We start from the raw sequence: 22,569 nt of genomic DNA, 5'->3' as shown, positions 1-22,569 counted from the left end.
TTTTTTTTTTTTTTTTTTTTTTTGCGGTACGCGGGCCTCTCACTGCTGTGGCCTCTCCCGTCGCAGAGCACAGTCTCCGGACGTGCAGGCTCAGTGGCCATGGCTCACGGGCCCAGCCGCTCCGCGGTATGTGGGATCTTCCCGGACCGGGGCACAAACCCGTGTCCGCTGCATCGGCAGGCGAACCCTCAACCACTGCGCCACCAGGGAAGCCCAAAGCTATTTTTTTCATCTTCTTCTTTAGCACTTTTCTTTACCTTTCTTATACTTCATATATTTTATTTTCTGCTTTGTCTCTTATTTATTTTTAAATGTGTTTTTTATCTCCCAAGTTTATGCTCCTACAAATTCTCAAGCATGTCTTGCCCATCCTTTTTATATCTAGCAGACTACCTTGTACATAGTAGACATTCAATAAATATTTTATGAATAAGGGATTATTGATTTAATGAGGAGAACTTCAGGGATCAAAATGAAAGAGTAGGAAAACTGGTTTTGTGTGTGTGCTCCTAATAGAAGACCAACTCAAACTGGCTCAAACAATTAAAGAATTTATTGACTCATGTATCTAAAAAGTCTAAACCCAGAGCAGGCTTGAAACAGGAATGGATTGGAAAGTTTTCAATGCCATTAAGGTTGTTCCTCCATTTCTCCATGATTTCCTAGGCTCTGTCTTCCTGTTTGTTTTATCTGCAGGCTTGCTTTTGTAGCAAAATGGTAGCTTCACAGGGCTATACTCTTCCTTTTTCACATCAGAGTTGGGCAGAGGATATTTATTACCACAAATATCCATCAATATGTACCCACTGGTGACAAAATTCTTACTGGACAAACTTATGTCCATGTCTCTCTATGAACCAATCACTGTTGATTAGGAATGCATTGGACAGGGTCCTGAGGCAAAAGGCTACACCAAGGAAAATGAGATTAACTCCAGAGGTCAGGTTGTGGTTCCCTCCCAACCAAACCATAGACATGCTTATGATTTGGTGGAGGGAAGGGAAGGAGTGTGGGTGGTTAAATGAATCTGGGGGATAATTAAGTGGTAGTGTGAACTTCCACCATTCTAAAAATAAGACTGAAATTCTCCAGTGTTATACTTACACTCATCAGGTATATGAAATAAGTGATAAAACACACAGCCTCAGATTAGCTCAGAATAAATCAAATTTTCCTCAAAAACTTTTTCTTATGGGTGCTTTCTGAATAAAAACAAGTCATTTTCTTCCCTTTTGTCAAGTTATCAGTTATTTTTTTTCATTAAACCGATTCTTATGACTCATTATGAAAAATAAGACCTCCAACATAATTTCATCACATCTAACATTTCTTTTTTCTTGACATTAAAACAAAACGAACATGCATTCTAATTTAGACTGAGGTATCCTAGTCTTTAGCACACATATAAAATGTTTATCGTCCTTATGGATCCTTTTGGATTGCACAATAGGTGGAATCACCATTGCATTCGATCTTGTTTAATCATAAAATAGCTAAAACATTACCTAAAAAGGGCTATCTAGTCCTTAACTGTCAAACAAATAAGGTGAATCTCATTGCCCCATTCTTTTAGGGACCTCACTCTTGGCACCAGTTATGCAGCACTCCCCACACCCACCAGACTCTAACAGCCACCTAGCTTTCCCATAGCTGTGCCTGGAATGGCCACTGGGACTGGTCTCCTCTGGTTGGCTGGCGTCCGCTTAGCCAAAGCACACCCAGTTCTTCCCAGTATCTCATCCACTTACCCTATCTGATTTCTCCCCACAAGAGCCTTCGCCCTTCACCCCCAACAACTATAATATTACCCAACACGCTACTACTAAAAACAACAATCTTTGCATTATCTCTTCAGGAAAAGTCAGTCTCTTATTTTTCCTTTGGTGTACTAATATTGCTGATTTGCTAAGGAGAAATAGTTGAGTGAAATATCTATGCTTCCCTACCCAGATTGCCTGTGAAAAGTAATAGAGAAGATGACTAGCCTTTTCTTTTTAAAACGTCTCAATGATCTTTAATAGAGATCTGTGGTCACCTTGGAGGAGATGAGTCCCCCAGACTGTAGAGCAGACAGGACAGGATACTCAATTTTCACTTCTAGCTTGCAGTCCTCAGGGAGATGGGACCAGGGAAATTCCTTTCACTGCCATTGCTCAAAGCCAAAGGAACTTCAGCATGCCAATTCTAGCATACCATCACTACAGGTCTCCGTGTTCCAAGACAAAGATTGAGGACCCACCCCATTCAGGAAGATTTTAAGGGAGTCCAGGCAAAATGTGAAGGACTTACATGCAGATTCACATTGCCAACCTGAGAACTGATAAGGAATACATATTAAGGTTTATGAGAATAAAAAACAAATACTCCAATCTTAAACATTCTAATTTATTTTAATTTGAATGTCAGAGGCATCAAAAACAATCAAATTATCTTAAATTTCTACTTTTTAAAGAGTATTTACTAAGGAAAGAAGGCATTCTTATGGGTCTCCTTGAACCACTAAGCTTTTTATATTTAGAGAAGCTTTTGCTTTTTTGAAGAAATTGCTATTGGTCATTCAGATTTTCAAATTCAAAAGAGAGACTGAGAAAAAAATTATTAACTGTGTGCTGAAGCATTGCTTCTAACACACCACTTTTAGGCACACACATTCAAAAGCTAGTTTTTAATCCTATTTTATAGCATGTACCATGAATTTGGCAGGAAGTTCAACCAAACCCTTCCTAACTTGTATCCTGTTATTTCTGGTAAACAAGAATGTATACATAAGCTTTCACACTCATATGCAAACACATTCCACCAGAGAAATTCTGACACATTCACTGCTTAGAAATAAACCTCGTCTCCCTTTGAGGCACAAACTAGTCTCCAATTCTGAACTTTCTGAAGGCCATCCATATCAGAGGAGATGTCCCTAGTGTTATTTCATCACGTATGTCCCTAAATATAGCAGAGGTAGTGAAATCCTCTAGGACTGCTGGTGTATCCAATTTGATCCTAAACCTGATTCCAAATCCATGAACTTGAAGGATCATCCCCTTGTAACGAGAAATAAAAATACTCTCTGATTTATATTTATGTTAATCTATAATTTGAATATTCTCTATTGGTATCTGAAAGAACTGAAATCCATTCACTGTTGAAAAATGTGTAGCTTTTGAGTTTGAGACAAATGAAAAAGTAAAGTAATATTGGACACTGGTGAAAAGTGAAGTCAATTTTTGAAAGCAAGAAATTAGCCTTGTTCTCACCTTATAAAGAAATAAAGTCCCCACCTTACAGATAAAGTTAAGAAGGGAATAAATACTTTTTAAAAAATCATCTTACACAATAATGTGAAAAGAATACAATTTAATTATCTTTTTGCTTTGGTTTAACATTTTTGGTTTCATATCAAAATTACCCACATTCCTGGTATCTCATTGTTTATTGACATTCATCATTTTATTCCATGACAATACTGCTAACATATGTTTCCACTTCTTTTTTTGCCAACTATTACATTTTATCTCATTTCCAGATGTGGACAAGGATGGAAGGGAAATCGTTGCCATGTCAAGGTCAACCCTCCCATTGCTGATTTCACGGACACTCAGAACAGTAGGTTACATTGTGACCACAGGCACTTGAGTTTTGGAGTCTCTAATATTTTTCACGGAATATTTACATTTTTCATTGGTTTGAAATTCCAGATATATGGACCCTCCTGGGTATTGGATTAGCTTTCCTGACGACTCATATAACAGTAGCGGTCTTGTGTTTTCTTGCCAAGAGAAAAGTACCAGTAAGGTAAGTGATGCCTTTGATTGCTGTGGCAGAGACCAATTTTCTGAAACATTTCATTTGCTATATTTTCCTTTCACCCCATATTACATACTGGTAACTTTAATTTTCCATACTTTACGGATTTATTTTTCTGAGTAGAAAGCAAGAACTACTTGATGATAATCACTCTTGTTTTAAATAAAAAGCATTAAGTTTACTTTTCCAATTATGTTAGGAACATTTTTGATGACACCAGAAAACAGAATCTGACATTCTCCCCAAATTAAAAAGGCATGAGGCTCTGGATGTCCCACTTTCTGGTAGTGCCCGGGGAAGGCAGCAGAACTGCCAAAGGGATCCTTTCTTGACTTGCTTAGGGAGGCTGGCTCTAAGCACCAGTGTTCCAGACCAAGACTCCCATGTTCTAGGCAACATACAGAACAGAAGCCAAGAGCTGCTGCAGCTGGAGGACCTCTGTGGGCTGGGCTCATGCATAACTAAGACCTCACAACCTACAGTGCCCTTCAGGACCCTGGGGCTTCCTACCCAATACCCATCTTCCCATCACCTGTGTGGGAAACACATCACCCCAATAATGAAAGCGATTGACTTTCCCATAAACTGAACAAGGTAAGGGCTCAGAATAAGATTTAATGAAAAATTTTAAAAGATCTTTATTGGAGTATAACTGCTTCACAATACTGTGTTAGTTTCTGTTGTACAACAAAATGAATCAGCCATATGCATACATATATCCCCATATCCCCTCCCTCTCGAGCCTCCCTCCCACCCTCCCTATCTCACGTCTCTAGGTCATTGCAAAGCACCGAGCTGATTTCCCTGTGCTATGCTGCTGCTTCCCACTAGCTATCTATTTTACATTTGGTAGTGTACAAATGTCCATGCCTCTCTCTCACTTCATCCCAGCTTACCCTTCCCCCTCCCTGTGTCCTCAAGTCCATTCTCTACATCTGCATCTTTATTCCTGTCCTGCCCCTAGGTTCATCAGTACCATTTTTTTTCTGTTTTTTTTTTTTTAGATTCCATATATATGTGTTAGCATACGGTATTTGTTTTTCTCCTACTGACTTACTTCACTCTGTATTGCAGACTCTAGGTCCATCCACCTCACTACAAATAACTCAATTTCATTTCTTTTTATGGCTGAGTAATATTCCATTGTATATATGTGCCACATCTTCTTTATCCATTCATCTGTCGATAGACACTTAGGTTGCTTCCATGTCCTGGTTATTGGAAATAGTGCTGCAATGAACATTGTGGTACATGACTCCTTTTGAATTATGGTTTTCTCAGGGTATATGCCCAGTAGTGGGATTGCTGGGTCATATGGTAGTTCTATTTTTAGTTGTTTAAGGAACCTCCATACTGTTCTCCATAGTCCTTGTGTCAATTTACATTCCCACCAACAGTGCAGGAGGGTTCCTTTTTCACCCCACCCTTTCCAGTATTTATGGTTTCTAGATTTTTTGATAATGACCATTCTGACTGGTGTGAGGTGATACCTCATTGTGGTTTTGATTTGCATTTCTCTAATAATTAGTGATGTTGAGCATCTTTTCATGTGCATGTTGGCCATCTGTATGTCTTCTTTGGTGAAATGTCTATTTAGGTCTTCCATCCATTTTTTAATTGAATTGTTTTTTTGATATTGAGCTCCATGAGCTCTTTGTATATTTTGGAGATTAATCCTTTGTCCATTGTTTCATTTGCAAATATTTTCTCCCATTCTGAGGGCTGTCTTTTCATCTTGTTTATGGTTTCCTTTTCTGTGCAAAAGCTTTTAAGTTTCATTAGGTCCCATTTGTTTATTTTTGTTTTTATTTCCATTACTCTAGGAGGTGGGTCAAAAAAGATCTTGCTGTGGTTTATGTCAAAGAGTCTTTTACCTATGTTTTCCTCTAAAAGTTTTATAGTGTCTGGTCTTACATTTAGGTCTTTAATCCATTTGGAGTTTATTTTTGTGTATGGTGTTAGGTAGTGTTCTAATTTCATTCTTTTACATGTAGCTGTCCAATTTTCCCAGCACCACTTATTGAAGAGGCTGTTTTTTCTCCATTGTATGTTCTTGCCTCCTTTAAATGAATCATCTCTTGCACACCTGAGTTTGTGGTCAGAGATTTAGATTTGCTGCAAATCTCTGTGTCATAGAGCACTGGAAAACTGCATTTTCATTGGTGCCAACTTGTATGTGCCTCCCACTTGAATTCTCCTCAGATGTCCAGTCTGAAATCATGTTAATTAGCAGACACCAATCTTGATATAATCAATTAAGGCAAATTTATTATAAAATGGTAATGTTTGTTAGAAGAACACATATGACATTTTAATCCATTACTATTAAGAAGATCTTACCCAACTATTAATTCTTTTTTTAATTTATTTTTGGCTGCATTGGGTCTTCATTGCTGCACGTGAGCTTTCTCTAGTTGTGGTGAGCGGTAGCTACTCTTTGTTGTGGTATGTGGCCTTCTTATTGCAGTGGCTTCTCTTGTTGTGGAGCACAGGCCCTAGAATGCACCGGCTTCAGTAGTTGCTGTGTGTGGGCTCAGTAGTTGTGGCCCATGGGCTCTAGAGAGCAGGCTCAGTAGTTGTGGCACACTGGGCTTAGTTGCGCCACAGCACATGGGATCTTCCAGGACCAGGGATTGAACCCGTGTCCCCTGCATTAGCAGGCGGATTCTTAACCACTGCACCACCAGGGAAGTCCCCTGTTAATTCTTTAGTTGTTTCTTATGTGCCTAAAATATGTCAGACAATGTGGATACAAATATGAATGAAAATCAGTCTGGACTTAACGTAGTGGGGAAAAACAGAAACAAAGCTACTAAGTGAAATACTGGTTTTGTGCTAGGAAATACATGTATTAGTCAGCATTCTCCAGAGAAACAGAAAGATAAGATAGATAGATAAATAGAAAGATAGATAGAAAGATAGCTAGTTAGTTAGATATCCTATTGTTTCTCTCTTTCTCTCTGTGTATATATATATCTTTAAATATCAAATACATAATATATATTTAATGTATAAACATAATATATTATATAATATATATCATTAATACATTAGTAATTATTATATAACTATTGTTATATTACTATATTGTCTTATCATGTTTAAATATATCAGTATATAATATATAAAGATATCTCAAATTAACATATATCTCTATATAAAGAATTAGATATTCATATATTACATTTATGTAATATTAGTTACATAAATTATATTTATTAATATTAATTAAATAATCAATATTTTAATTGTATTAACAAGAAAATTAATCATGTGATATGTTAAGAAAGAGGGATTTATTTCAAGGAATTTGCTCCTGTAATAGTGGGGACTGGCAAGCATGAAACTTGCAGGGTAGGCCTGCAAGTGGAAATTCAAGTAAGAGTTGACGGTGCAGGCTTGAGTCCAAAGTCTGCCAGACAAGCTATCAGACTGGAAACACAGGTAGGATTTTCTGCTGCAGTCTTGAGGCAGAATTCTTTCTTCTTCAAGAAATCTCAGTCTTTACTCATAAAGCCTTCAAATAAGTGAATGAGGCCCTCCCCCATTATGGAGGGTAATCTGCTTAAAGTTTGCTGACTGTAAATGCTAATCACATCTGCAAATTCCTTCTCAGCAACATCTGGACTAGTGTTTGAGCAAATGACTGAGCTCCATAGCCTAGCCAAGTAGACATATAAAATTAATCATTGCAGTATATAAATAAGTTGTCATATTAACACAACGAGTGGGAGTCCTCAGAAACAACCCTAAATTTCACACCTTCTTCAGATTCCTGTTGGACAGCCTGTACTGTCAGGGCTATGGAGAGACCTCTCGGGCAGACATTGGTGGCACCACAGCGCAGCCTGACAGAGCCACCTCTCCTTTCTCTCCTCCATTTCTGTCATTCTTCTGTAATTTTACACCTTCGCTTCCTCTTTGCTCCTCACTGCTGATTTACCGCCCTGTCCTCTTCTCTCTCACTAGTACCTTCTCTTCTGATTTCCAAAATCTAAAGACAGTGGTTTTATTCCCTATAACTCCCCCAAACAGATATCACTCAAGACAGTGATATTTGTATTTCTCTTGTAAGTGATCTCCTGAATTGTTCACTGCACACCCTGCCCCAGAGGCCACAGTGAGGAAGTTCCTACTTTGGACCTGCCTCGGCCCAAAGGTGGGGAAGACCCAACCCAGAGCTACCAGGATCCCTCTGCCAGTCCTTTGGATTGGGGGAGGCTTACCCTGAGGCCTCAGAGACTTCTCAAGGATTTGTGGCACAAATAGTTTCAAGGGAGTCAATTTACAGATGCTCAAACTTCATAGATTCTCTTCTGACTAAGAAGGGTGCATTTGGCCCCAGGGCATTGCCTCTCCTGTTTCTTCTTTCCCAGATGTCCTCATTACCTTACACTTATCCTGAAACTTACCGAAAAGAGATTCCTGTAGCAAAAGAGATTTGAGATAAGCAATATTGAAAGGGACACAGGAGATAAATCTTTGCCAAATTTATCTTCTCAGTTTCCCAATCTTTCTCTGTCTCTCTTCCTCTTTCTCTCCTTTCCCACTTAGAATTTTAAATCATGATTTTTTTTTTAATTGAGGTATATTGTTTTACAACGTTGTGTTAGTTTCTGGTGTACAGCAAAGTGATTCAGTTATATGTGTATATTACATATATTCTTTTTCGGATTACTTTCCATTATAGGTTTTTACAAGGTATCAAATATAGTTCCCTGTGCCATACAGTAGTGCAGTAGTACAGTACAGTATTTTATATACAGTGGTGTGTATCTGTTAATCCCAAACTCCTAATTTATCCCTTCCCCCCACCCTTTCCCCTTTGGTTTATTTTCTATGACTGTGAATCTCTTTCTGTTTTCTAAATAAGTCCATTTGTACCATTTTCTTTTAGATTCCCTGGGACACATTTTAACATATGCATCTGAGTTTAACAATGAAGCCAGTCTTTTTCTGAAAATTAAGTTTGATTTGGTTGATTGGCTAGTTAGCAGGACTGGCTTTGTCATTTAGATGAGATGGCAGGCAAATTCCATAATTTAAAAAAACTCAATATAAAATATTTCGGGGGCTTCCCTGGTGGCGCAGTGGTTGAGAGTCCGCCTGCCGATGCAGGGGACACAGGTTCGTGCCCCGGTCTGGGAAGATCCCACATGCCGCAGAGCGGCTGGGCCCATGAGCCATGGCCGCTGAGCCTGCGCGTCTGGAGCCTGTGCTCCGCAAGGGGAGAGGCCACAACAGTGGGAGGCCCACATACCGCAAAAAAAAAAAAATTTCAGAAATTATATTCTTTGCAGCCACTAGACTTATAAAAATTTTAGATATTAACATGAAAATGTAAAAGGAGATGCATATTTTTCTAAATTATTTTAGGGAAAACTCAAGTGGCACGGTTCAAAGACCACTGCACCAAGTTTAATTTTCTACCATCTGCACCCTCCACATACACCCTACCCTTGGGAAAAGTCTCACCATTTCCCCAAAGTGCATGGCTTTTCACACCCTCTGCCTGGCAGAGCTATACAAACTGATGTATTTTCGATACTAAGAAAAAATATCCTGGCATCCCTTCAGGGTTAGTCACTGAGTTGTCAGAATGTTATCCTAAAGAAGACAGTTATAGCTCCATTATGTAGTGTTACTACTAAACTATTTCCATATTAACCAGTTCGTATCTTTACATCCCCAGTTTCTAGCATTATATGCATAACTGATACCTAATACACGCCCACTGAAGGCTATCTATACTTTATTGAACATTATCCATACTTCTGACCATCACCAAAAACATTGCTCGTGTCTACTAATTACTTTTAAATTAAAATGTTGCACATTAACTTTTAAAAAATGTCTTTTTGCATGAAATCTTTTAAGCCCTACAGCAAGTTAGAATGTTTGGCCAAGAGATGGCTAAATGGTAACAGTGACTCACCTTGAAAAGAATACCAAAACTTTGAGATAGGCAGGAATTAACGTAAGCAGGAAATTCATCATCCTCTCTAAATAAACCTTAACCTTAAGATTTTTCATTAGATTTTATAAAAAGAATCTGTAGCGTAAGAGGCCCTTCAGCGACTTGAAAGAAACATTTTTGTATTAATTTCTTAAAAACACAGGATGGAGCACTGCATGCTCAGACAATGCTAAGCACCTCAACGAGACTCTGAAAGTTGTTTTTAGAGATGCAGTTCCTGGATTTTATTATACATTCTCTGACCTTTCTGTTAGCTACTTGCCATTGAATGTATTAGTGAGGACACTCTGATTGCAGGGGAAGAAAGCATCTCAAGCACCTTAATCAAAATAAAGAATTTAGTGTAACAATGCACATGTCTTCCAGAGCACAAGGGTAGGAATAAAGAGATCAGACCTCAGGAAGGCCTGGACCCAGCAGTGTTCTTCATCTGCCTCTCATCTCTGCTGCTTTTTGCTTCACTCTTGGTGGTTCTCTCTCTGAAAACACACTTCCTTTACTCTCTGTCTATATAACAAAAAGGTGTTGACTAGAGAATGGATGTTTGTTACTCATTATGTCCCCAGATCTGTGGAGAGACTATACCTTTGTTTTTATGTCTCCATTCCATATTCCAAAGGATAACCCTCTGATTAGCCCACTTGGGTCAAGATCCCATTTCTGGTCAAATCAACTGTGGGTGAGCTATGGGGCAGGATCAATAGTACAAACATGGCTGCTGGGGGGGGTGTCATCATGAAAGGTCTCTGAAAGGTATCCACTACACCTGTCCCCATGGTCCAAAATCCATCAGATTTTTACTCATGACACTTTAGAGGAAGCAACAAATGTAGCAGCCTTCTAGAGCTGTTTGCAGTTCATACAAAGTAGATGTGACAATCCAACCTACACCTAGGAATCTAGATTAAAGGATACCAATAAATAGTGGACTATTGGGGCTTCCCTGGTGGTGCAGTGGTTGAGAGTCTGCCTGCTGATGCAGGGGACACGGTTCGTGCCCCGGGCTTCCCTGGTGGTGCAGTGGTTGAGAGTCTGCCTGCTGATGCAGGGGGCACGGGGTCGTGCCCCGGGCCGGGAAGATCCCACATGCCGCAGAGCGGCTGGACCCATGAGCCATGGTCGCTGAGCCTGTGCATCTGGAGCCTGTGCTCCGCAACGGGAGAGGCCACAACAGTGAGAGGCCTGCGTACCGCAAAAAAAAAAAAAAAAATAGTGGACTATTTATTCTTAATTTGCTGAAGCCACGTAACACCCACAACTTTTCTATTTTGGACTATATCATCTTTGCCTGGGGGAAAATATGCAATAAGTTGCTGTTTATTATGCTGCATTGTGGCACTTACTCCTAAAGAATTGTGTTAATTTAATAAATACACTAACAGACGTTAAAAATTAACAAACCTATTTCATTCAGTTATGCTGAGAAATAAGATATGTCTATGTCTTTTCTAGAAATTTCCTAAATAATTTCATAGGATTGTATGTATGTGCAACAGTAAAAAGATTGCTGATTAGGAAATTATAAGACCTGAATGTGATCTTGGGAATGCCCCATTATTCAATGCCACAAACATGTGCTAGCCTTGAGAAAGCTCAAAGGTATATAAGATTATCATCTTATGTGCTTTCTGACTCATAACTCCATTATAATATGTATTTGACTGTGGCATGTGTAATGGTAGAAATGTAAAACAAAACACTTTGGGGGTAAAATGGAAGGAAAGAAGGATCAAAAGAATGATTGTTGTTTATATTTCTGATAAGAAAGAAGGTTATTAGGATCCCAAAAGCTATACCAGCTGCCCATGAGGATTACAGATGTTCTTGTTTGAGATTTATGAGTAAGTGGCCCTGACTTCCAAATAAAATATCTATCTCTATAATATTATTCTTTCTCCCGGACCCTTTCCCACTGCTGACACCCTGTATGATAATGTGACTCTTTGGAGGCAGAAGTTTTGCTTCTCTTCCAGTGTGAGATCCTGGCATAGACCTAACCTGGGCCCAGCGATGGGTATTTATTCTTAGTCAAAATCAAAACCTTACTTACTCAATGCCTCAAGGCATTCAGCTGCTCTTGCAGCTAGAATGTCACCAGTGAGCCTGTCCTCGGTCCCTGAAATGAATACTTAGTCTTAGCAAACTGGAATTCCACTAGCGGCAATGACCAAGTTTGTCTCATAACCCTTGCAAATCTTTGCTCTCTCCACATGTGCATTTGCCCTCAAGAAGTACAGCTGTTGAGATCCACGAACTGAACTCCTCAGTCTCAGTCCTTTGTGCATACATTGGCCATGCTCCGCCAAACCCTGCTAAATGTTTACTTTGAGCTAGAAAAGCCAAATGGAGAGCAGGGTTTCGAAATCTTCCCCTTAAAAACGGGATTGGACCATGTGTGATCATGATGATTTCTCCTCTTCCTCCTCCTTTTTCTTCTCTTTTTTTTTTTCAATAAGAATCTTATGCAGCCTGTTCTTTTATACTTTTCCCTTCATCCTCACCTTTGTTTGTTTGTTTGTTTGTTTGTTTTATCCTGAAATGGTAGAACAGGCCCATAAAAGAGGCCTCAAAGGAAAAGAGTTTTGTCCCAAACTGGTCACATCTCTGCTCCTCTCAGAAGAGTCCCATTCCCTACCCTGTGGCCGGGAATTTCATGAAGTCAGAACTCCTCTTATTCAGAGTGGAGTGAGTAGTACACTGGGGCAAGCCTTGGCATATCATGTAGAGGTGATATATTCTGGGGAGCCAGCAATTCAGATGGATGAAGAGGACTGCACAGGGAAGGTAGCAATCGTATAAAGACTTGAAGGATGGAGAAGCCAGGCAGAGATGAAGAAAGAGCGTTCCTGAAAATAAAAGAGAATGTGGAAACTTACGGTTTTCAAATTGACTGACATAGCTATAGAATGGGGGTGGGAGAACTAATTAGATTACACTTAGAAAAGTATATGGTAGACAGGTGGTTAAAAGTTTTGAATGCCTATTTTAAGGAGATTTCAACTTATTTTTAAAAATTGGGCTAAGTGCTGGCTATCTTCTGTCTGTCCCCCCAAGTCCACCCTCTACACTTTTCCACTAAACAGGATGGAGAGGGTAGAAGGTGGATCTGGAGACCTGACCTCTATGCACTGCATTAACGGGCTGAATTTATATTCATCTGAATTCATATGTTTGGCCAAAGTGAAGTACCTTGAGGGAGGAAAGAGAGAGGGGGTTGGGTATTCATAACCCTGGCTCCTCCCTGCAGGCTGGTTCCAGCTGACTGCTGGCAGTGACAGGTCCATGAGGAGCCCCTATGCATTCCACAGCTGTACCCTTCTCAGTCTGCCTCCTTCCAGCCTAGGGTGGTAACAGGCATGATGTCATTGGCCCAGCCTACTGCACCATTGCTACTGGTTTCTTTATATTCTGGCCAAACCTTTGCAAACTGTCACTTGATCAAACACTCCTCAAATTTCCTGGTTTGAGTATGTCAGCTATTTCCTGCTAGGACCTTAACTGATGCAAGCCAGGGAAGTGTTTTAAGAATGTAAGAAGAATGACAAGATCATATCTATGGTTAAAAAAAGAATGCAGAGCATGAGAACAGATTAGGAAAAGATTAAGAAGTCTAGAGGACATAAGCCTGTTTGAGAGGTTAGATGAGAGACAGTGAGAACTTGAACTTGAGCAGTGGTGACTGACCTAACATAGGACGGGAGGAAAAAACAGGGGTCAAAGTTGATCCAAGCATGTTATATCTAGGCAACTGCACAGTTGGTAATGCCACTAACAGAGATCCAAAAATCCAGGAAGAAAAACAGGCTGGGCAACAGGGAAGAAAACTATTTTGATATTCTGTATTTTCTTATACATAAAGTGAGGAATTTGAACTAAATTTTTCCCAAATGTCTGTCATGTATATAGGCCACCTCCACAATTTAGGGCATGACTATATATTATTTTTACTATTCTTTTTATTTATTTACTTATCTTTAAATAGACTTTACAGTTTGGTCTTTTGGGCCCTGAGTATTCCCTGGTTGTGATGTAACTGCATTAAGCCTTTCAGCTATTAGGGTGCCTTTTATCTGACTGAGTAGTATCCTACCTTTATCTTTTTTTTTTTTGCGGTACACGGGCCTCTCACTGCCGTGGCCTCTCCCGTTGCGGAGCACAGGCTCCGGACGGGCAGGCTCAGTGGCCATGGCTCACGGGCCCAGCCGCTCCGCGGGATGTGGGATCCTCCCGGACCGGGGCACAAACCCGCGTCCCCTGCATCGGCAGGCGGACTCTCAACCACTGTGCCACCAGGGAAGCCCCTACCTTTATCTTTGCATTACAATTCCCTGAGAGAGTTAATGCCTATTTTTTTAATTTTTTAAAGTATCTAACTTACGATAGTAAACCAGGCACTTGGCAAATCTTTCTGTATGGTGGTCTTGACCACGCAGCTGACTGATGGTTAAAAACAGCAATATCTGGGACTTGGTTATAATTCTATCCACTGATAAAATCTCTGGGAAGCAGAGACATCAGTGTCTGTTTACTCTGCTCCTTGCCTAACACACAGTGTGCATTTCATAAGTAACATGTAGGGCAGATGAAAAATAAGATGGCTAGGATCTGTAGATTTGCAGTAATACATCAGTCGTGGAGTTCAGGCTCTATGGGCTGATTATGCCCAAGACATTGAATGAGTGATGCCAGCTGCCATCTTTCCAGACTCTAATAGCCAAGAAGAACTTGTTGGTCAAAGGAAGATAGAACAAATTTTCAGAAATGCTAGGCTTACTTATTCCTTTGCCATAAAAAAAAAACATCAAAAGGGAAAACTTTCACAAAGGCTATAACCACAGAGGTTGTGTCATCTGCGAATTTTCTCAGGTCATGTTGGACAAAAAGTAAGCACTCCTACCTCTGAGCTTCCAAAGCGCTCTGTTCTCAGCCTTGTTTTTCCATTGTCACATTGACTTTTGGTTTGATATATCCCATAACAGATTGTGAGCCTCTTAGTGGTAGGGTCCTTGTCCTATTTATATTGATATTCCTTAGAAATTCATCATAGTAAATATCTGTTAAATGTCTCAGCCTGTTTCCAGTAGGATGTTTGAGCCCAAATGAACATTTTATATTCCAAGAAATATTTTACTTGGCCTCAATGCTCCAGGATTTATTCCTACTATAAAACTCACAGATGACTCTTAAAGTTAGGATATCATTGTTCGGTATTCTTGAAGAATTTCAATCTAACTTGATTGACCTTCATGCCATTCTATAGAAGCTGAAAGCAAATAAAGGAATCCCAAATGAGCCCTACATGTATGACCTTAGCAAAATCATTATCGGGGTCCATGATGGGCTACAAAATCAGCCCATAGTCAGAAGCTTACATCCTAGAATATTAATGAAGGACATTAGAGAATACCAAAAACCTACAAGTATGAACATTCATAATGTATGGAAGAAACTGAGCATCAAAACACCTGGGCATTTCAGGGAGGCAGGAAATTCAATTTACTTTAAAAAGTGATGATATTCACTCCTCTCAATATCGTCCTCACATTATACCATTTAATTTGGATATCTGTATGTGTGACAGATTTCACCCTGAAGTTTCTGAAAACAGTGCCTGGCATCTGACAATCTAATCTCATCAATCTAACTGGTAATCTAATTACCAGTTTTATTTATAAGGATATTATTACTCTCATTCTACTTTCTTTCATGAGTACATAGATTAACTCTTAAATTAATATTCGTATTTATCAAATGAACAAAATTTCACATGAATTTCAAAATGATTTGCTGTTTTTACTAAATAAGTAGTAGCTCTTTAAATAACCAGTTCCCTGGTCATTTATGATATTATTTGACTATGCAAAATCAGCTTACATGCGATGTGTCAGGAATATAAGTCTGGAATAATGCAAGCTTCATTGGTGCGTACGTGTGTGTGTTGTCACTGCAAACTCTCCCAAGTTGTTTCAAATCTATTGTCATTGGATACAGACTCCAAATAGTCTAAGAAATAAATTCTGTGTAAAAAATATAAAGAGCACTTTACTGTATAATAGCCCCATATTCTAATTATTTGATCTGAAGATAGCTATTTTGCCATTTTAATACAGGTGACTATTTGGCAGAAATAGTCCCCAAGGCAGGATTCAAGGTCCTTTTCCGCGTCTTCTCTCTGTTCACTATAAAGCTTACATTAGCAGGAAGACAGCATTTCAGTCCTGAAATATTTCAATGTTGCATGTGTTTCCTCATATCCACGCAGTATAGAAGAATGTGTTGTAGGAAATCAGAGTTGCTCCTTGAAAGAGGTAACCTGTTTAAATGAGGAGGGACAGGAGGCAGTAAAGAAAAGTGAGGTGCATGCTGTTAGCAAATCATTTAGCTCCGCTATGGCATGTAGCAAATACATTTAGTTCCTTTTGCTGGAGAATCAGAATTCTAAATGTTGTTCTTTATTAATGTTACTAGAGGGTAGGGAATTTCAAAGAGGGGAAGATGGGATGAGCTGCATAATTTTTCTTCACTAACTGCTTTGCCATCCTCCTGATAGACTCTTTTCTGCTTTCAAATTATGTTTCATACAATTTCTCCTTAAAAGCATCCTTAGGGACACTCTTACAAGTTCAACAATCTGTTTACTGTGTTGGAATTTCTAGTTCACTAATGAATCAAAGGACAGAATGACAAGAGAACTTGAAAGACCAGCTTATTTTTGTCTTTGTAAAAAGAAACACATATATCAGAAACTCTCAGCGATTCATTTATGTACTTGTTGGCAAACATTTATTAAGCATCTGTTATGTGCTGGGCACTGTGCTAGTTGCTGGGAATAGAGAAGTAAATGATAATTTACACTCTGGTGGAGACAGCATATAGAAAAGCAAATAATGTCAATTCTTCAACAAGCATATATGAAACACATGCAGTTGCTTCCTACAAAGGTCTGGAGAAACACAGGTAAAAGAGAGGCCAAGTCTCTTTCAAAGGTGTAGATAATGTGGCGGGGAAATTGAAGAAGGATTTAGTGAGTATACGCTGCATCACTCAAGTCTGAATTCATGGATTGAAATCCCCGAGATGCAGACAGAGAGCGGACAGAACAGCTTGTGTCAAGGCGCAAGCTATAATGGAGAATGGTGTGGTTAGTGTGAATAAAACACAGGTCAGGTAAGGAAAAATGATAGGAAATTTACTGAGAAACAACAGGGATAGACTGTTTTTAAGAAATCTACGTAGAATGCTAATCATGTGCTTGTGTACTTATAATTTCCCTTTATGTTTTAAAAATAACTTGTTCTAAAATAACTACAAGAAAATGCAATTTTATTGCTTTTTTCAAATTTTAAGTATTATAAGCTGAACTAATTCATAGACCCAAGAGAGTTTTAAGTAAATGTATTAATAAATCCAAAATAGGGTATATTTAAAGGAATTTGTAGGCATTTGTAAGTCGTAATGAAATAAGTAAGTTTTTCTAGATAGATTGTCGTATCGTGTTGTCAACTTTAGATTGTGTAAAATGACTTAGAAAGAAGCAAGTTGCTAGGTGACTGCTGAGGGAAATCACGAAGACTGATAATTAACTTCAACATTGCAATCAGTTTCAATCAAACAGATTATGTGTCTATGGGAATTCAATAAGAAAATTAGAGGGAGTTTTCATATAGAGCAATTTACATGAAAAAATATTTCATTCTGATCGAAGGAAGTTATATAGTACTTGGCCCTTTCCAACTGTGGGACTTTGAGGTATCACACTCATTCAAAGAGAAAGGAAGAGAAAATATTTTCAGAAGAGGTAGCTAGCAAAATGTTAGCCAGGCAAATGTGTATTTACTCATATTTGAACACCCAGTGTTGGTAGAACAGAGCCAGCAAAACTATGTGTGATGAAGGACCAGCTGTGTTTTGCTTTGTTTTGTTTTCAATCCATCACATACCAATGCTTTTGTAAGAAGTATTGGAAAAGTGAAATTAAAAGACACACAAAATACTAGTCTAAATTTCTTATTCCGAGCCTCAGCAGACATACATTTACTCTGTCAAATAGCTACAAACATTTCTAAATACCTATCCTCAGTGTTTATATTTATCTCATCACGGAACGATAAGCAGAATAAGACCATAACCATACATAAATCACACCCTGAGTAGCTCCTCAGTAGAGTACATGGCACATATTTGGGACTCAAGTAACGTTTCTGAGATAAATTGGAAAATAAAGATTTTATCTCTGCCCATAGGAAGTTAACATTCAAGTGGGAGAGACATGAATGTAAATAGATAAATGCAACTAAGTTCATTTTTCTAGACAGATTCTTACATAGCGTTGTCAACTTTAAATTGTCAAAAGATTTAGAAAGAAGCCAGTCGCTAGGGAAAATCACAAAGACTGATAATTAACTTCAACCCTGCAATCGGTTTTTAAGCAAAGAGATTAAGTGTCTAAGGGAATTCAATAAGGAAATTAGAGTGAGTTTTCATATGGAGCAATTTACAGGGAAAAATCTTTCATTCCAATTAACAAAAATACCATATATCCTGAGAGTAAAATGCACACTGCACCGTGGAGTACAAAGAAGAGAAACAGTTTATCTGGCTCCAGAGCTGGCAAAGGCTCTGACCAATGAGGAGGGTGTTTAAGAGCAAAAACAGGTATTATGACCTACTTAAAACCCCTAAGAAGTGCAGCAGGGATGGCAGGTATACGTTGAGAAGAAATGCTAAAGAGAGAGGAGGCAGGAAAGATTGCGGTAGGGATCTTACCTTTCAGGCAAATGATTTACAAGGAGCCAGGGCAGGGTGGGGGCGAGGAGTTAGTGCAGGGGAAACACCTCATGATCTTTTCCAAATTGTAAAATCACCACCCCACTCCCAAGATTCTGATACACAGAAGCCTAATGCATAGAATTTGGAAAGTACAGCAAAGTGCCAGAAAAGAATTAAAAATGACATTGAATGTCATCACCCAGAGATAGAGACTCTTACCATTTTGATGTGTCTTCTTCCAAACTTTTATCAATGTACACACATGTACATGCACCTTTCATCTTGAAAGTCTACGTTCTACTGTGCATCTGGTTCATGTTAGGTGGTTGTGAATGTGCTAGAAGTTGGTGGAGACTGCCCTCCCATTGGCAACATGGGGTCTCCTTAGGGTTAAGCTACAGGAACCTGGGTCAGCTTTATTCATACTAATTGCTTCCATGTTCCTGGGCATGTTCCCATGTAAGCACTCTGCCACAGCAAGATCGTATTAAACAGTGACATGTTTTGTGGTTAGTGATATTTATTTCCTGCCTCAAAAGAGTAGGAGGAAAATATGGCAGCTGCTGTATCATGTGAATGAGTTTAACAAACTTTGGTGTCCCAGTGGTTTGGTTTTGTGACCCCAGATGATTAATCCTTTCCTCTCCCTTTTGGGGCATTTCTGGTTATATTTCCAAACCCAATTCTTTCTGAACTTTTCCACCCAAAACCTCTGGTTCAGCTTCTTCCTTAAAGACTGAGAAATGAAAACTTGAGCTCATGGACATCCCCCCTAAATTATCCCTGCTTTTTCAAATTGACTTGCTTCTTTTCTTTCTTTCTGTCCCGTGTTACAGATTGTTTGTTGTAATTCTTTTTTTTTTTTTTAATGTCATCATCTTGCCAAAGATAGAGACCATTATATAGGTGAATATTTTTGTTTACTACTCCTCATGATGTCTTCCCTTTTTTCTTTAGCGGTGGTCAGGTAATACAGTATTTTACAGGAGAATACATTCAGTGAGAAAAGGATGATTTATAGACTCAGTTTATTCTTTCTTATAATGCTTTATGATGTGCAATTTTATTCTATCTATAGATTCTTTTTTTTAACTGTCCTTTTTATTTTAAACTTTTAATTTAATTATAAGTGACACACAGTATTATATTAGTGTCAGGTGTAAAACACACCTGATTTGATAATTTTACACATTAAAATATGATCTCCACAATAAGCCTAGTTACCACCTGTCACCATTCAAAGTGAGTACAATAGTCTTTTTTTTTTCTTTTTTAACATCTTTGCTGGAGTATAATTGCTTTACAATGTTATGTTTGTTTCTGCTGTTTAACAAAGTGAATCAGCTATATGCATACGTATAGCCCTATATCCACTCCCTCTTGCATCTCCCTCCCACCCTCCCTATCCCACCCCTCTAGGTGGTCACAAAGCACCGAGCTGATCTCTCTGTGCTATGCAGCTGCTTCCCAATAGCTATCTATTTTACATTTGGTAGTGTTTATTTGTCAATGCTACTCTCTCACTTCATCCCAGCTTACCCTTACCCCTCCCTGTGTCCTTAAGTCGATTCTCTACGTCTGCATCTTTATTCCTGTCCTGCCTCTAGGATCATCAGAACCATTTTTTTTTAATTGCATATATATGTGTTAGCATACGGTATTTGTGTTTCTCTTTCTGACTTACTTCACTCTGTATGACAGACTCTGGGTCCATCCACCTCACTACAAATAACTCAATTTTGTTTCTTTTTATGGCTGAGTAATATTCCATTGTATATGTGTGCCACATCTTCTTTATCCATTCATCTGTCTATGAACATTTAGGTTGCTTCCATGTCCTGGCTATTGTAAATAGTGCTTCAGTGAATGTTGTGATACATGTCTCTTTTTGAATTATGGTTTTTTCAGGGTATATGCCCAGTAGTGGGATTGCTGTGTCGTATGGTAGTTCTATTTGTAGTTTTTAAGGAACCTCCATACTGTTCTCCATAGTGGCTGTATCAATTTACATTCCTACCAACAGTGCAATAGAGTTCCCTTTTCTCCACACCCTCTCCAGCATTTATTGTTTGTAGACTTTTTGATGATGGCCATTCTGGCCAGTGTGAGGTGATACCTCATTGTAGTTTTGATTTGCATTTCTCTAATGATTAGTGATGTTGAGCCTCCTTTCATGTGTTTGTTGGCAATCTGTATCTTCTTTGGAGAAATGTCTATTTAGGTCTTCCACCCGTTTTTGGATTGGGTTGCTTGTTTTTTTGATATTGAGCTGCATGAGCTGCTTGTATATTTTGGAGATTAATCCTTTGTCAGTTGCAAATATTTTCTCCCATTCTGAGAGTTGTCTTTTCATCTTGTTTATGGTTTCCTTTGCTGTGCAAAAGATTTGAAGTTTCTTTCAGTCCCATTTGTTTATTTTTGTTTTTATTTCCATTTCTATAGGAGGTGGGTCAAAAAGGATCTTGTTGTGATTTATGTCATACAGTGTTCTGCCTATGTTTTCCTCTATGAGTTTTATAGTGTCTGGCCTTACCTTTAGGTCTTTAATCCATTTTGAGTTTGTTTTTGTGTATGGTGTTAAGAAGTGTTCTAATTTCATTCTTTTACATGTAGCTGTCCAGTTTTCCCAGCACCACTTATTGAAGAGGCTGTCTTTTCTCCATTGTATATTCTTGCCTCCTTTATCAAAGATAAGGTGACCATATGTGCATGGGTTTATCTCTGGGCTTTCTATTCTATTCCATTGATCTATACTTCTGTTTTTGTGCCAGTACCATACTGTCTTGATTACATAGCTTTGTAGTATAGTCTGAAGTCAGGGAGCCTGATTCCTCCAGCTCTGTTTTTCTTTCTCAAGATTGCTTTGGCTATTTGGGGGTCTTTCCATACAAATTGTAAAATATTTTGTTCTAGTTCTGTGAAAATTGCCAGTGGTAGTTTGATAGGGATTGCATTGAATCTGTAGATTGCTTTGGGTAGTAGAGTCATTTTCACAATGTTGAGTCTTCCAATCCAAGAACATGGTATATCCCTCCATCTGTTTGTGTCATCTTTAATTTCTTTCATCAGTGTCTTATAGTTTTCTGCATACAGGTCTTTTGTCTCCTTAGGTAGGTTTATTCTAGGTGTTTTATTCTTTTTGTTGCAGTGGTAAATGGGAGTGTTTACTTAATTTCTCTTTCAGATTTTTTGTCGTTAGTGTTTAGGAATGCAAGAGCTTTCCGTGCATTAATTTTGTATGCTGCTACTTTACCAAATTCATTGATTAGCTCTAGTAGTTTTCTGGTAGCATCTTTAGGATTCTCTATGTAAAGTATCATGTCATCTGCAAACAGTGACAGTTTTACTATCTATAGATTCTTGTAACAGATTTAATTGTGCCACACTGTAATTACACACTACAAATTGTAATCTTGGTGCTTGCTTTTTTATGATAAACACAACCACATTAAAATGCCCCTCATTGGAATTCCCTGGCCGTCCAGTCGTTAGGGCTCCTTCCTCTTACTGCCAAGGGCTGGGTTCCATCCCTGGTCAGGGAAGTAAGACCCAACATGCTGCACAGTGCAGCCAAAATAAAATGTTCCCCAAATCTAATTCTCTAACACACTGTTGTGCTTCAAGTGTTCCATTTAATCCCTCCCCCTTCTTGCTACCACCCTCTCCTAGATAGTTTTACTGAGACACCTTTTGGCATAGTCTCAGTCTGATATTTTGAAAGATATTTGTTGAAACAACCTCGTGAAACCCGTTGCTGGTCTTCCTAAAATAATGTTGTGGGCACTTGTTACCTTGTTAGCCTAGAGTGTAGTAACAGAATGCATACCATAAGTCGTTTCTCCTGAGTTGGTAAAGATGTGCTTCTAAGCAACTGTTTTTTTCTTGTTTGTTTGTTTTTTGAAAGTGTGACCTATGTGATTGATTCTTTTGTCCTGCTTAAATTTGAATTGGAGAATCTTAAAGTCAAATTTGTATCCTACATTAAGTAAGTAAATAGACTCTCACCATACCCATGTCATATA

The 22,569-nt window shown here is 38.7% G+C and overlaps 1 protein-coding gene across 1 annotated transcript in view; it reads left to right on the top strand.

The window, feature by feature from the left end:
• MALRD1 (MAM and LDL receptor class A domain containing 1) overlaps positions 1–22,569 on the top strand; it is a 608,458-nt gene that overhangs the window by 574,033 nt on the left and 11,856 nt on the right. The window contains exons 37-38 of the mRNA XM_007447298.1: positions 3,521–3,600; positions 3,693–3,789. Coding sequence (XP_007447360.1) covers positions 3,521–3,600; positions 3,693–3,789 — 177 coding nt within the window. The remainder of the gene's footprint in view (positions 1–3,520; positions 3,601–3,692; positions 3,790–22,569) is intronic.

Source organism: Lipotes vexillifer, unplaced genomic scaffold (genome assembly GCF_000442215.2).
Source record: "Lipotes vexillifer unplaced genomic scaffold, Lipotes_vexillifer_v1.1 scaffold297, whole genome shotgun sequence".
NCBI classification, from domain to species: Eukaryota; Metazoa; Chordata; class Mammalia; order Artiodactyla; family Lipotidae; genus Lipotes; species Lipotes vexillifer.
This window is presented reverse-complemented; position numbering and strand designations above follow the sequence as displayed.